This window comes from Stenella coeruleoalba (assembly GCF_951394435.1).
Source record: "Stenella coeruleoalba genome assembly, chromosome: 15".
Lineage (NCBI taxonomy): Eukaryota > Metazoa > Chordata > Mammalia > Artiodactyla > Delphinidae > Stenella > Stenella coeruleoalba.
This window is the reverse complement of record NC_137161.1, coordinates 11,719,508-11,733,984: the sequence shown is the minus strand read 5'-3', so window position 1 is coordinate 11,733,984 and position 14,477 is coordinate 11,719,508. Positions and strand designations below refer to the sequence as shown.

Sequence of the window (14,477 nt, the reverse complement as noted above, 5' to 3'; positions counted from 1 at the left end):
AAATTCTATACTCAGGGAGTGCTCTGTAAACATTTTATGATTTTATACCTAGGAAGAGACTTACAAATATTACATAATTCTATAGATAAAAAAGGGCTGTGTGAGTCTTCCTTGATTTTCCAAGGTGTTTTGCAAACAGTTGGTGATCCTGGAGAGGGATCTACAAACAATTAATGATTCTACTCAGAAGAGGGTGTTCATTTCCCTGATTCTACTGAGAACAGGAATGCTCTGTAAAGATTCCACGGTACCAAACATAGGAAACCCTGTGTGCAGTTAATGATACTACAGATAGGAGGGTGTTCTGTAAATATTCCTTGATTTCACACAGAGGAGGGGCAGTCTGCAAATACTTCATGATTTTATGTGTAGGAGAGGGTTCGGAACACATTCCAAGATTTTACACAGATGAAGGGAGTCCAGCAAACACTCCTTGATTCTGCTGAGAAGACAAAGAATCCCTACAAATGTCCCTCGATGTTACATACAGGAAGAGGATTTGGAAGCAGTTCATTATTTAATACACAGGAGAGTGCTTGGCAAGTGCTTGGGAATTCTGTGGGCTGTAGTGGGCTTGGCAAATCTGATCTTACAAAGGAAAGCTGTGGGATGGGCAGTTCTATCAATGGACCCCAACGGCCAGAGCCCAGAGTCTCTAAATGTTTCAAGTGCACATAAAGATGTTTGAGACCAATACTGACTCCAAAATATAAAAAGGAAACTGCAAAAATTGAAATTAGTCTAAGTTTAATAAAAACATCTACAAAATATAATGTTAGGTCAGCTAGTCATCTACCTCTGAACTCACACGATTGCATCTAACTGTATCTACTGAGCCATGGGGATGCATTTTGTTATGCTTAATATGATGTGGATGCGGCCTTACAAAGTAACAATGCCAGAGGCCCAGGAATATCCTAAAATGACCCTAGATGGGGAAGTTGCTGGAACGTTCCCGTGGGAAGGTTAGAGGACTCTCATCTCCAAGCCACTTGCTGCCCCTACCAGCCCAGCTCCTGAGCAGAACGCTGACATTCCAGAGCTGGGCTCAGTTCATTCTCTGCTGGGGTGAGAAAATATCCCAACTCCCAAGGGACGGACAGGGCTCCACATATCACCCACTGATTGGAGGAAAGGCTGCCCATGTCCGCAACAGGGAAAGCCAGTGAGCCAAGGACATTATGTTGTGGCATGTGCCTGGAGCAATCAGATATTGTCATGGTATCAGGAAGGAAAAACAGCTGTGTCTGCTTCTCCCCCTCCCATCCTCTGAGCCCACAGCATGACTCCCAGCAGAGTAATGGGGGTCAGAGGAAGGAGCTGTGGCGGCAGCTAAGCCCCAGGGTCACAGGCAGGAATCAGGAATGTTGACCAAAGGCAGTGAGAGAACGTCTGAGTCTAGGGTCTAAACATCCCAGAGCCCGGCTATAATCAATCAGCCCATACGACAGCAAATGTAATATTGCCCTGAGCTAGAGGCCACAGGATGGGCAGAGGTTAGAGCTCTGTTCTTCCATTTTCTTAACCCATACCCCGCCTTCAATGAACATAAAAGCACCTCTGTCTCCTTTGGCATCATTTCGATTTCAAAAGAAATTTTTTCCCTCTAACTCTAAAATGATTAAAGAACACACAGAAGAATATCTTTATGACCTTGGAGAGAAAAGGATTTCCTAAACCAAGCACGAAAAGCACAAAGTATAAAGGAAAAGATTAACCAATTGGACTACATCAAAATTGAATATCCCTCAATGACAAAAGACCTCGCAAAGGGAAAAGACAAGGACAAGCCAGAGAAGATACTCACAACCAATATAACAAAGAGATTATATCCAGAATTTATAAAGAACTCTTACAGATCAATAAGACAAAAGACAATCACCCCAATGAAAAAGGACTAGAGGGTTTTAAAAGGCATTTCTGTGAGAAGAGGTAACCCGTAAACATATGGAAAGGTGCCCAGTGTCAGGATTAATCAGGGAAATACAAACTAAAACTAGAATCAGATACTGTTTTACATCCAGAGATTGACAGAAATTCTACTTCTAGATATGTACTCCAAAGAAATTCTGGCAAGTGAGCATAAGGGGATACATACAAGGGTGTTCATTGCAGCATAGAGTGTAACAGTGAAAAATTACAGGCAACCTAAAGCCATTATTAGGGGAACGGGGGAAAAACTGGTTTTATTTGTCACATGATGGCATACCATGCAACAGTTAAAATGAATGAACTAAAGCTTCTCTATATATCAATAATGTGAGAGAACAGCAAGCTACAAAATGAGACATACAGGGGGATAACATTAGGCTGAATTTAAAACATATAAACAATGAAACTATAAATACTAAAAGAAAATATGAAAGAGGGCTTTCTAATTATGATTCAATGACCAGAAGCCATAAAGGACTGATAAATCTGACTATGTTAAAATAAAAACTTACAGCAAAAAAAGAGAGAGAGAGAAAACCCACAAATGACAGGACATCCCTGGTGGCTCAGTGGTTAAGAATCCCCCTGCCAATGCAGGGGACACGGGTTCGATCCCTGGTCTGGGAAGATCCCACATGCCACGGAGCAACTAAGCCCGTGCACCACAACTACTGAGCCTGCGCTCTAGAGCCCGCAAGCCACAACTACTTAGCCCGCGTGCCACAACTACTGAAGCCCACACGCCTAGAGCCTGTGGTCCGCAACAAGAGAAGCCACCTCAATAAGAGGTCTGTGCACCACAATGAAGAGTAGCCCCCCATACTCGCCTCAACTAGAGAAAGCCCATGCGCAGCAATGAAGACCCAAAGTGGCCAACAAAAAACAACAAACAAAAAAACCACACAAATGACAAGCCAGAGAAAAATTCTTGCAACTCATCCCACAAAGAGCTACTCTCCCTCATGTAAGAAGAGCTCATAGAGACAGATAAGAAAAATGGACAAAACCCAATAGAAAAATGAACAAAGAATATAAACATACAGTTCATAGAAAAGGAAATTCGAATGGCTGTTAAACATATGAAAAGCTGCTTAGCCTCTCTCATTCTAAGAAATGCAAATTAAAACTATAGGAATCTCCATGGTCCATCTATCACTTTGGCAAAGTTCCAGAAGCTTGATAACATGCTGAGTGATAAGAGTTTGAGGCAACAGGAACCTTCAATTCCTGGTGGGGTATAAATTGGCCCAACCTCTCTGAAGGACAATTTGGCAAAATCTATCAAAATGATAAATGCATATACATTTTGATCCAGCAAGTTCATTTCTAGGAATTTGTCCTACAAATAACCCTGCATATGTGAAAGATGACATTTGTATGAAATTATTTAACAAAAACATGGGCCATAATAGAAAAAAAAAAAAGGAAACAAAAACCCATTGTCCATTGAGAGGAGACTGGTAAAGTAAACTGTGATCCATCAAATAACAGAATACGACGCAGCAGTTAAAAAAAAAAAAAGAATGATGACGCTCTCTATGTACTGATATGGAAAAGTCTCTAAAATACATTGTTATGGGAAAAAATAAGTGTGATGATACCTACCTTGTATAAAAACTGTAGGAAAACAAGACTGTATGTTTGTATTTGCACATGTATTCAAAAAGATACTCTAAATGGGGCTTCCCTGGTGGCGCAGTGGTTGGGAGTCCGCCTGCTGATGCAGGGGACACAGGTTCGTGCCCCGGTCTGGGAAGATCCCACATGCCGCGGAGTGGCTGGGCCCGTGAGCCATGGCTGCTGAGCCTGCGCGTCCGGAGCCTGTGCTCCGCAACAGGAGAGGCCACAGCAGTGAGAGGCCCGAGTATTGCAAAAAAAAAAAAAAAAAAAGATACTCTAAATGAACACATACAAAAATAAAATAGTAATTACCTGTTGCAGGGGGAGGGAACCATATGAATCATTCATTACTCATTTAGGAATTAAATGTTGAAACAATGAAAGTGCACATACATATACACACACATGCAAATCAGTTTATGCTTCTTCCCTGCTTAAAAACTTCCAAGAGTCACGCCCTGAAATAATAATAAAAGTCAACACCTCACTGAGGCCTACGGACCCAGAAGGATCAGATACCAACCAGCCATCCTCTCTAACCCCCTCTGGTCACCCTATCCTCACCTTTCTTCATCTCTTTCTCTATATGTTCATATGGTTGTGTGACTGAAAAAAACAAAAAGTATAAAAAGGTATCAAAAAACTGGAACCCTCACACACTGCTGGTGGGAATGCAGAATGGTGCAGCCACTTTGGAAAACAATCTGGTAGTTCCTCAAGCAGTTAAACATAGAGTTACCACATAACCCAGAAGTTTTACTCTGAGGTATACACAAAAAATATATGAAAATATGCGTCCACACAAAAATTTGTACATGAGTGGTCATAGCAGCATTAGTCATAAAAGCCCAAAAGCGGAAACCTTAAATGCATATTACTAAGTGAAAGAAACAAATCTGAAAGGACTGCATACTGTATGATCTCAGTTATATGACATTCTGGAAAAGGCAAAACTATGGAGACAAGATAAGGATCAGTAGTTGCCAGGGATGGGGGCAGGGGGAAAGATGAATAGGCGGAGTGCAGAGGAGTTTTAGAGCAGTGAAAATAAACTTTATGATATTATGATGGTGTATATAGGTCATTACACATTTCTCCAAAGTCATGGAATGTACAAGAGTGAACATACAAGCCTAAGGTAAACTGTAGACTTTGGGTGATTATGATGTGTCCATGTAGGTTCATCTTTGATTTAAAAAAAATGTACCATTCTGGTGAGTGATATTGACAATGGGCAAGGTTATGCACAGTGGAGGGGGGAGGTTATGTGGAAATCTCTGTACCTTCCTTTCAATTTTGTTGTAAACCTAAAACTGCACTAAAAAAATAAAATAAACAATTAACACGTACACAAACACATTCCTCAAGGGGGAAAGAGACACAATTTTAAAATATATATATTGTTTGAGTTACTGATGGAGGTGAAACTGAGGGTCACCTGTAGCCAACCATGAGCAGCAGCGTGCCCCCAGGAAGGACTGAGTGAACTGGGGAAAAGCAAATTCAAATGTGTCCTTCCTCTGCTCAAACCTTTTTCCATAGCTCCCCATTGCCCTCAAGAGAGAATCCAAATATTCTTAACATTTGCCAAGACCTGCATGAACTGATCTCTGGGCACCTGTCATTCCTCCTCCACCTTTTCCACTCAGTCTCTTTTCTCAGGAACATGGACGTCACTGGTTTTCTTTATGTCCCTTGCATGAGCCCTGCCCCCCTCTCTCCCCCAACACACACCCCTTTTCCCTGAAAACCTCCCCTCCCTTTCCCACTCTCTGAGGCTAAATAAGCCTACACACCCTGCCAGGTGGAACAGCAGGGAGGCAGCCAGTGTGGCTGGAGTGGGCTGCGGGGGGGGGGGTGCAGGAGGACCGAGGTCAGAGGTAACATGGGTGGGGGCCATCACAGAAGGCCTTGCTGATCGAAGAAAGGCTTTTACTCTGAATGAGCTGGGAGCCGTGGGAGATTTTGTGCAGAGGGACAGGATCTGACTTAAGATTCCTTTAGCTTTTGGGGAGTGGCTAGCAAGGGCAGAAGTAAGAAGACCCAACACCCTCAATCAGAATTAATCCCCATTTGGTCTATGCCCCCAGAACACACGCATGGACTGCTTTCAACAGGCAAAAGCCTTTACTTCTCTTTCATGTTCTAGTTGACTATAAGCCACAAGAGCTGAAGCACAGTAGATAAGACCTCTGGGGTTGAAGTCCATCCCTCTCCACCTAACAATCGGGTGTTATTTAGTTTGTTGGAACCTCAGGTTTTTCATCTGTAAAATGCGGTTGATAAACTGTACTGACCTCCATAGAGCTGTAGTGAGGATTAAAGGAGTTAATCCACGTAAAGTGTGCCTGCAGCATGATCAATCTCAATAAACATTAGCTATGATTATAAAGTGTCTGTCTGCACTACTATAATAAGAACTCTGCGTTAATTTAACCTGGCTATGCAGAAGCAGCTCTCAGGCTGAGTCTGCTGGAAATCCAAGCCTCTGCTGACGGCAGGAGGTCTCCCCGCTTTCCTGTCTCTCCCCCACTCCCCCCATCCCGTCCTCCTCCTCTTCTCTGTCCTTTTCCTCCTTGGTTTGTTATGGTTCTTGCAACAGGTTCGTGCAGAGTCTTTACATGTTAACACTTCCAAAGGACACCAGTGATCCACGGGCTTCCTGGACAGATGAAGAGACTCGTGCAAACATCCAACCACAGGATGGAGGGGTCGATGGGGCCTCAGAGCCCTCATCTAATGCACATCGAGATACAGAACTGGGGGACCAGAAAGCTGAAACCACTAGGCACAGGGCGCAAGGGTTAGGGACAGAACTGGGGCAGGAACCCAGGTTTCCTCTCTCCAGGGCTGAGGTACTTTTGTTTCCTTTTATCAGTTTTTAATTACACAAGTAAGGCAGTCTCCTCCTTTTTAAAAAATGCAGGTGAATGTAAAACATGTCTTTAATGACCACCCTGTGCCACCTGCCAACATTCTTTATCCACGAGCCTGCTCTATTTTTCACCAAAGCACCAGTTTCCACTTGACATACCACCCACTGGAACGAAAACTCCAAGAGGGCAGGGAGTTCAGTGATTTACTCATAGCCGTGGTCCCTGTGTAAGGACCACTCTGTGCCTGGCACAGAGTTAGTGCTCAGTAGATACCTGTTAAAAGAATAAATGATACCCTGCCATCCTTGCCCCCTCCATGCCAAGTTAACCATTATTATCAGTTTGGCTTTTTCAACCATTTAGACCAGTACCATCCGATAGAACGTTCTACAGTAATGGAGGTAGGCTGTATCTGCACTGTCCAATACACTAGCCACTAGCCACATGTGACTACTGAGCCCTTGACGTGTGACTGATGCCACTGAGAAACTGAATTGTTTATTTAATTTTAAATAAACGTTTACACTTAAATAAATAAGTAAAATTCAAAAATAAATAACTAAGTAAACTTTTACCTTTAAATGTAAATAGCTATGTGAGGCTAGTGACAACCGTATCAGACAGTGCTGTCCCAGACATTGTTCCGTGTGCATTTACATATATATATTACTCACACACTGCTTTGCATTTTTGTGTTTTACATCAGTGTTCAAGTCTGTAAATCCTTCAGCTTCTTGCCTTTTGTCACTGAATGCTATATTTTGGAAGTGAAAACACCTCAGGCCATATTAATCTGCCCCTTTCTTTTTAACTGCTGCACAGAAATCCACAGTGTGGGTGTACCATGATTTGTTTAGCCATTCTCTACTGAGAGGTACTTAGATGGCTTTCAATTTACCATTATTGAAAACAGTGCTTCAATAAATGTTACTGTTCATATCTCCTTGGGCACAAATAGGAACTTTTCTCTCTGGTGAATAGCAATAATTATTATTATTGTAATTATAGTAAAATCACTTACATTTATTGAGCCTTTATTATGTGCAAGGCATAGTACTAAGTCCTTTACATGTATTAACTGATTCAATTCTTATTACAGTCTAATAAGGGAGGTTTTATTATTATCTCCATAGTACAGATATAGCAACTGAGGCACAGAGAAGCTCAGTAATTTGCCCAAAGTCACACAGCCAATGAGTGGCAGAGCTAGAATCTGTACTTGGACAGTTGCCTCTGGGGTTGTGTGTTCAACCTGGAGTTTTCTAAGCTCCTGCCACACTACCATGCAGAGGGTAGAGGGGCTATATCAGTGTACACACAGACATGGGTTCTTCACCTGCAGGGCTGAGCTGCCACCTCAGGGATCTCTTCTCAGGGCTGAGAGCCTGGGTTCCTCTGTTTAGGGTAAGACATGCATCCCTGGAAATGTTGGGGCTCGGTCAAGCTGCCATTTGGGTTTATCTGGGCAGCAATAAACTCCTGCTGAGGCACCCTGCATCTTGTCCCCTCCCCTTATAGGCCCCAGGTATTCCTCCCTGACCGGCAGTGAGCTCAGAGTGGCATAAATAAAGATGACAGCAAGAGAGAGGGAGTGAGAGCGGCAGGCGGACTTACGCAACCCAGTGGAAAGTGATACAGGCCGACTTGCTGATTGGAAACAAATAGAAAATGAGTCGGGCAGAACTTCCTGGAATCCAGGTCTAGGAGCTGCCAAAAATGGGCCTCCTCCCCTAGGAACAATTGAATGTCACTGGGGTAACTGCACACAGCTGGCAAGAGAGGTCTCCTGCCCACAGCCTCACAGAGCAGCCTGTGTGAGCTAGGCCGAGCTCCAGAGGGAAAAAGGGCCTGGCGAGGTGCCCCGTGAGGCCATCTGAGGAGACACTGCAGTCTCTCATGCTGGACCAGCCTCTGCTGTAACCAGGATGATGGGCCACAGGCTGGGGGTTCCCCAGGGTGAGTCTCAGGCACAGCTAACGAGGAGGATTCTAGGCCAGTGGGCAGGCCCAGAACTCAGAAGCTAGGATACCTGTGTTCCAAGACGAGCTTTTCCTGCTGCATAACCCTGGGCGTGGCATAACCTCTCGTTCTTCTCCTTAATAGAAAGGGAATAAAAATGGGATAGTAGATTAAAATGGGACTAGTACAAAGGGGATAAAAACATTATAAGACTCAAATAAGACAGAGGTCCACAAAACTTTTAGGAAAAGTCACTTAGTAAATATCTTAAGCTCTGAGGGCCATACAGTCTCTGCCACAACTGCTCAGCTCTGCCATCAGAGGCCAAAGCATCCACAGACAACAAAAAAACAAATGGGTACGGCTGTGCGCCAACAAAACTTCATTTTTGTACACTGAAATTTGAGTTTCATATAATTTTCATGTGGTACCGAATTTTGATTTTTTTTTTTTTTTTTTTGGCCTCACCTAGTGGCTTGCAGGATCTCAGTTAACCAGTCAGGGATTGAACCTGGGCCAGAGCAGTGAAAGTCTGGAATCCTAACCACTAGGGCACCAGGTAACTCCCAGTTTTTGATTTTTTTAAACCATTAAAAAATGTAAAAAACAAATCTGAGCTCTATGGGCATACAAAAACAGGTGAGGTCCACCCAAAGGACCTGGCTTTGGTGTGCAAGGAGGCCTTTAATTTATATTCAACTATAAATATGTCACTGGAGAAACAAAATATGAATTGCCCATCTAGGAAAACAAACAAACAAACAGGCAGTGGGCTTAGGACAGAGTTTAACACAGTATCTGGCACATATAAGTGCTCCAGAACATTAGCAATTATCATATTGAGAGTAACACATAGAATTTGTAAAAAGTAGATACAGGTGACTCTATAAGACTTTAACAGGTAAAATAATAATAGCTAACATTTATTTTTCAAAAAAATTTTTTTAGAGCAGAGAAAGGTTTATTGCAAGGACCATGCAAGGAGTACAGGTGGCTTGTGCTCAAAAGACCTGAACTCCCCGATGGTTTCTCAGGGAACGGTGTTTATAGGCAAAATCTGAGGGGAGGTCTGCAGGGTGTGTGACCTTCCTCTGATTGGTTGGTGGTGAAGAAACAGGGCGGTGTTCCAGGAATCTCAATCATCAGCCTTCTGGTTCCAACCAATCTGGGGTCCAGTGCTTGTGCTCAGCCTGCAGCTACCATCCTCCACCTGGGTGGGGGCCTTAGTTCCTGTAGAACTCAGAGATATGTACCACATTGTTATGTATATCCGTTGAGGAGGAGCCAGGACCCTGCCCCACAGGACAGCTAACATTTATTAAGTCCTTGCTATACGCCAGGCCTTGTCCAAAGCACTTTACTTGTATGTATGTGTTCACTTTTCACAATATTCCTATCCTTAGGCCCATTTTACAGATGGGGAAAGAAGAGAGGTTAAGTAAACAGTAGGGCTAGAACCCTCACCCAGAGAGTCTAGTTCCAGAGCCCACATTTACTTACGCTCAGTGATATTTCTAGGCAGTCTCTGTTTTAACTCATTTAATCTTTCCTGAGAATGCTCTGTGGTGGGGACTATTATTATACCCATTTTATAGAAGAGGAAAGTGAAGCTCATAGCGATCAAGTAAATTAACTAAGAGTGTATGGTTAGTAAACAGCAGAGTTAGGATCTGAACTCAAGAAAGTCTGATTCCAGAGCCTATGACCTTAACCATAACCCTGTAATATATGTAAATATAGCTTTTCCTAGCATAATTTATTATATCATACTTGATCGAATCCCCATTTGGGGACATTTAGGTTGTCTCCAGTTTTCACTCACAACTCTCAGTTGTGAAGCATATCTTCAGTTCTTAAAATAGAACTTTGACATGGGATTTGCAGGTCAAAGAGCACAAACCTGGAGACTTTCCATGCATATAATGTTGGCAGGTGGTGGTACATGGGCGTGTTCTTGTTGCTGAGCAGCGACAGGTGGTGGTTAAAGGCCAGGCTTTGAAGTCATATAGATCAGGGTTCAAATCCCCGATCAGTGATTTACTACGTGGCTAATTTGGGGCAAGTCACTTCACCTGTTTGAGCTTCAGCTTCCTCATCTGTACAGCCTTGCCTTCATTGATCCTCAGCTCACTTCTGGCTGATTACAATCCCTTCTTCAGAGTTACCATTAAAATTGTAATCATTTGATGAATGGGCGTTCCCACTTCTCTTTTTCCCAGGCAGGTTCTCAAAAGAGAAAGGAAAAAGAACCAACAGTCACTGGGAAAGGAGTAGAAGCATGGTCATCAGAATAGAAACTCAATCCTAATCTTAGTCCAACATCTTTAGATCGTATGTAACAGAACCCACTCAAACTAGCTCAAGTGAAAAGGAGGAGCTTACTGTGTGGAGTATTAGAGAGGAGCATTTCCTTTGTAAGTGACAGAAGAAACCAACTAAAATTGGGTTAAGCAAAAAGAGAAGTCATTTGGCTCACTTAATTTAAAAGACCAGGATGAGTGCCAGCTTCAGGCACAGCTGGATCTAAGGCTTAAATGATGGTCCAGGTACATTCTCTCCACCTCAGCAGTGAGCCTCTCCTCCTGCGAAAAATATGGCACCAGTGGCTCCAGCCCTCTCAGCAACCACAGGACCAATAGAGTCTGTCTTCTCACTGTCTTCTCACTCCCAGAATGGAGTCCTCATCGGTTCTAACTGGGTCATGTGTCCATTTATGAACCATTTATCACCTTTTATCATAGGGGATAAAATGCTATGACGGGGCCAGCTTAGAGTCAGGTGAAGATGGAATCAGCTTTGCTGAACACCATGGACAGGAAGTAAAAGGGGGGTAGTTCCCCTGGGAAAATCAAGGTGCTATTTCTGGAAGAAGGGGGAATATCAAGACCTGAAAAGCTAAGACAATAGGTGTCCACTACATCACCCAGCTATCCTTATGTTAGAACCACTGTTATCATATCGAACACAAGGGCAGGAAGAGCAGTAGCTTCAGACATTTCTGGAAATAGCATCTGAAAAACCACCAGGAATTGTGGGAGCAATATTCTGCATCCCTTTATCACCCTGCCCACAGATTCCTTGACCTCTGTTTCCCTTTTCCCCCTCTCTCTCTCCTCCTCTTCCCCAAGCCCATGACCAAACATGGCTGCCTCACAGCAACTGAGTGCACGACCCCTTCCTTTAAACAACTACCCACAAAAGTCACTAGGTCATAATCCCAGATTCACAGGAGAAAGGATCTGATTGGCTCATGTAATCAGGCACCCATCTTTATCCAGTCAACTCTGGCTGGAGGACAGCGTCGTGTAGTTGTAAGCATGGCTTCCTGGGGTGCCCACACCTGTTTCAAAGAGAGAGGTCACCAATGGACTGGGCAGGTACCACATGATGTGTCCATGATGCTCTGTATCCCGATGAGGTGATGTACAAAGAGATTGAAGCCAAGTTGCAGAAGCAGTGTGGAAACCAAGACTGTGTTTCCTTAGGACAGGACAAATTCTTGCCTCTGGGGAATGGATGAAGCTGCCTGGATGGACAAGTGGACCCAGCTGTTGCGGTGGAGCTCCACAGGGTCCCCAGAGGAGCATCCAATCAGAACAGGGCCAAGAGAGCCTGATCCCACCAGGAAGTCACAAGAACACCTGCAGGAAATAATAATCATGACAACAATACAAAACAGTGCTACTAGTAATCCTTCCTCGGCACCACTACCAGGCATCACTCTAGGTACTTTAAATGCCTAACTATTTTTTTTAAGATTTTTTTGATGTGGACCATTTTTAAAGTCTTTATTGAATTTGTTACAATATTGCTTCTATTTTATGTTTTGGTTTTTTGGCCACAAGGCATGTGGGATCTTAGCTTCCTGACCAGGGGTCGAGCCCGCACCCCCTGCATTAGAAGGTGAAGTCTTACCCACTGAACCAGTAGGGAAGTCCCATGCAAAATGTTGTTAATCCTCACAGTGATACAATGAGGTAGGTACCTATTTTCCCCATTTACCGAACATCTGTTGACTGAATTAGCATTAACAGATCATTTGCCTCATTTATTCGTTTAGTCATTTACTCACTCTCTGAACAAATATTTAAGAATGCTGACTATATGCCAAATACGTGTGTCCTGAGTGTTGGGACCACAGTGGAGGGCAAAAATGATCCTGCCCTCAAGAAGGTTATGGTCAAATGTTGGAGGATCTGAAGGACAAATAGCCATTAATTAGGCAAAGAGGAAAGGGAAAAGCATTGCAGGCAGAGGGAACAGCATGTGCTAAGGCCCTGTAGGGGAAGGGAGTAGGTGAGGCAGGAGAGATGTAGGTGGACTAATGGTGACCCAGGTAGGCGGAGAACCATGCAATTTATAATACATCTGCTGACTCAGTGAACCCTTACAACAATCCTATGAGGTAGCTACTATTTTCAGTGTCATTTTGCAGATGAGGAAACTGAGGCACAGAGAAGATAAGTAACTTGCCCAAGGACATACAGCTCCACCAGCAGTGGTAGAACTGATGTTAGACCTCTCCAACCAGAATCCCAAGCAGCTCTAATCCTTAAGTAAAGGAAGGCAGGAGAAATTCATCCATTTGGGGAAGGTGTGTAGTCTGGGGGCCTTCCAGGATTATTTTCACTTGCATCTGTAGCCACAGGCTTTGTGGTTTCCATAAAAGAGGGGAGAAGAGAGCACAAAGCCTTTCCTGGTCACAGACAGGAATCCTCTCAGGCAGTCAGTTACTGATGTTCAACCGCAGGAGGTGCCAGAGTGAGACATACGAAGGAGCCAGCCCTGGGAGAGGCAGGTGAGAAGACCAGCATGTGTCCTGAAGCCACTCACTTCCGTTTCCATTAAGAGTGAGTCTGGACTTCCCTGGCGGTCCAGTGGTTAAGACTCCGTGCTTCCACTGCAGGGACGCAGGTTCGATCCCCGGCAGTGGAACTAAGATCCCACATGCCACGAGGCATGGCCAAAAAAACAGAGTGAGTCTGTCAGCATAGAAAGAGCTTGGACTCCAGGGACAGGCCAAGCTCATTTCAAATGGCAGCTCTGTCACCCACTTGCTGTGAGACCTCAGGCAAGTTACATCTGAGCCTCCATTACCTTGTTCAAGCAGGAGAAGTAAGTCTCTCAGCTCTCTCCCGTGTCCATCCTGCTGCCCCCAGCTTCCCCATCCCCAGAATGCATGCACTGTTCCTAGGTTCATATAACACCTTCCAGGTAAATTTGAGAGAGAGAAAGAAATAGATTGATGTATATATATTTAGATGTATATATGTATACCTATACCTAATATACATATACACACACATATATATATGCATATATTGTATCTGCTGGGATGTTTTTGGCTGCAAGTACAAAATAATAACCTACAAATGTATGATTTACTTATCAAGAAGTCTGGAGACAATAAAGGCCTGTCACATGTGTGCAACTGTTACTTATTGATGTCTAATAGAAATTTCAAACATTATACGGTCAGAATTGAACTTTTGATTTCTGACCCTCTAAAACCTACTTCTCCCTTACTGAACATCTGGTTGCTCAAGCTAAGAAGCTCATTAGAATCACTCTCAACTTTTGCCTTTCATTCACTTTTTACATCCAATCCATCACTCAGTCCTGTCTGGCTTTCCTATAAATCTAGAGGTAGCTCTACCATGAAGAGAATGAAGGAAAAGTTCAGGGTCCCTCAGCCGCACAGCCCTTTCAATGTGTCCACAGGGTCCTGTGGTTCTGTAACATCTGCAAAGTAAGGAATTTTAACTGTAATCATCAAGACCGCTGTCTCTCCACCTCCTCCCATTTCCTGCCCTGGCATCAGGTGGCACTGGGGAAGCACAGGCACTGGGGGGGACCAGCTAAAGAGAAGCTGAACTGGGGATACATTCAGTCTGGGTTCAGTGGATGTGATCACGGAACTCACAAGCTCTTCCATGCATAGTGAAAATACTGCCTGCTGTCCTGGCATAGGAGTGGCTTCCAGAATATTCTGGCTGCCCACACTCTGACTCACCCAGTATCAAGACTCAAAGGTGCAGGGCCAGAGGTCATACTGCCAAGGCCTAAGCAGTAAGAAGGAAAGAACCTGGA

At 43.8% G+C, this 14,477-nt stretch overlaps 1 protein-coding gene across 4 annotated transcripts in view; it reads right to left on the bottom strand.

The window, feature by feature from the left end:
- The window catches only part of B4GALT5 (beta-1,4-galactosyltransferase 5), a 154,070-nt gene that overhangs the window by 96,139 nt on the left and 43,454 nt on the right, over positions 1–14,477 (bottom strand). The window contains exons 4-7 of one of the 4 annotated variants that reach the window (XM_079946471.1): positions 11,769–12,028; positions 10,864–10,969; positions 10,460–10,613; positions 8,458–8,523 (exon numbers count right to left, since the gene is read on the bottom strand). In XM_079946471.1, the coding sequence (XP_079802597.1) occupies positions 8,458–8,506 (49 nt within the window). In that variant the 5' untranslated portion in view covers positions 8,507–8,523; positions 10,460–10,613; positions 10,864–10,969; positions 11,769–12,028. Of the gene's footprint in view, positions 1–8,457; positions 8,524–10,459; positions 12,029–14,477 lie in introns of those variants that run through there. The other 3 variants (XM_079946473.1, XM_079946470.1, XM_079946472.1) reach the window with 3 other exon arrangements.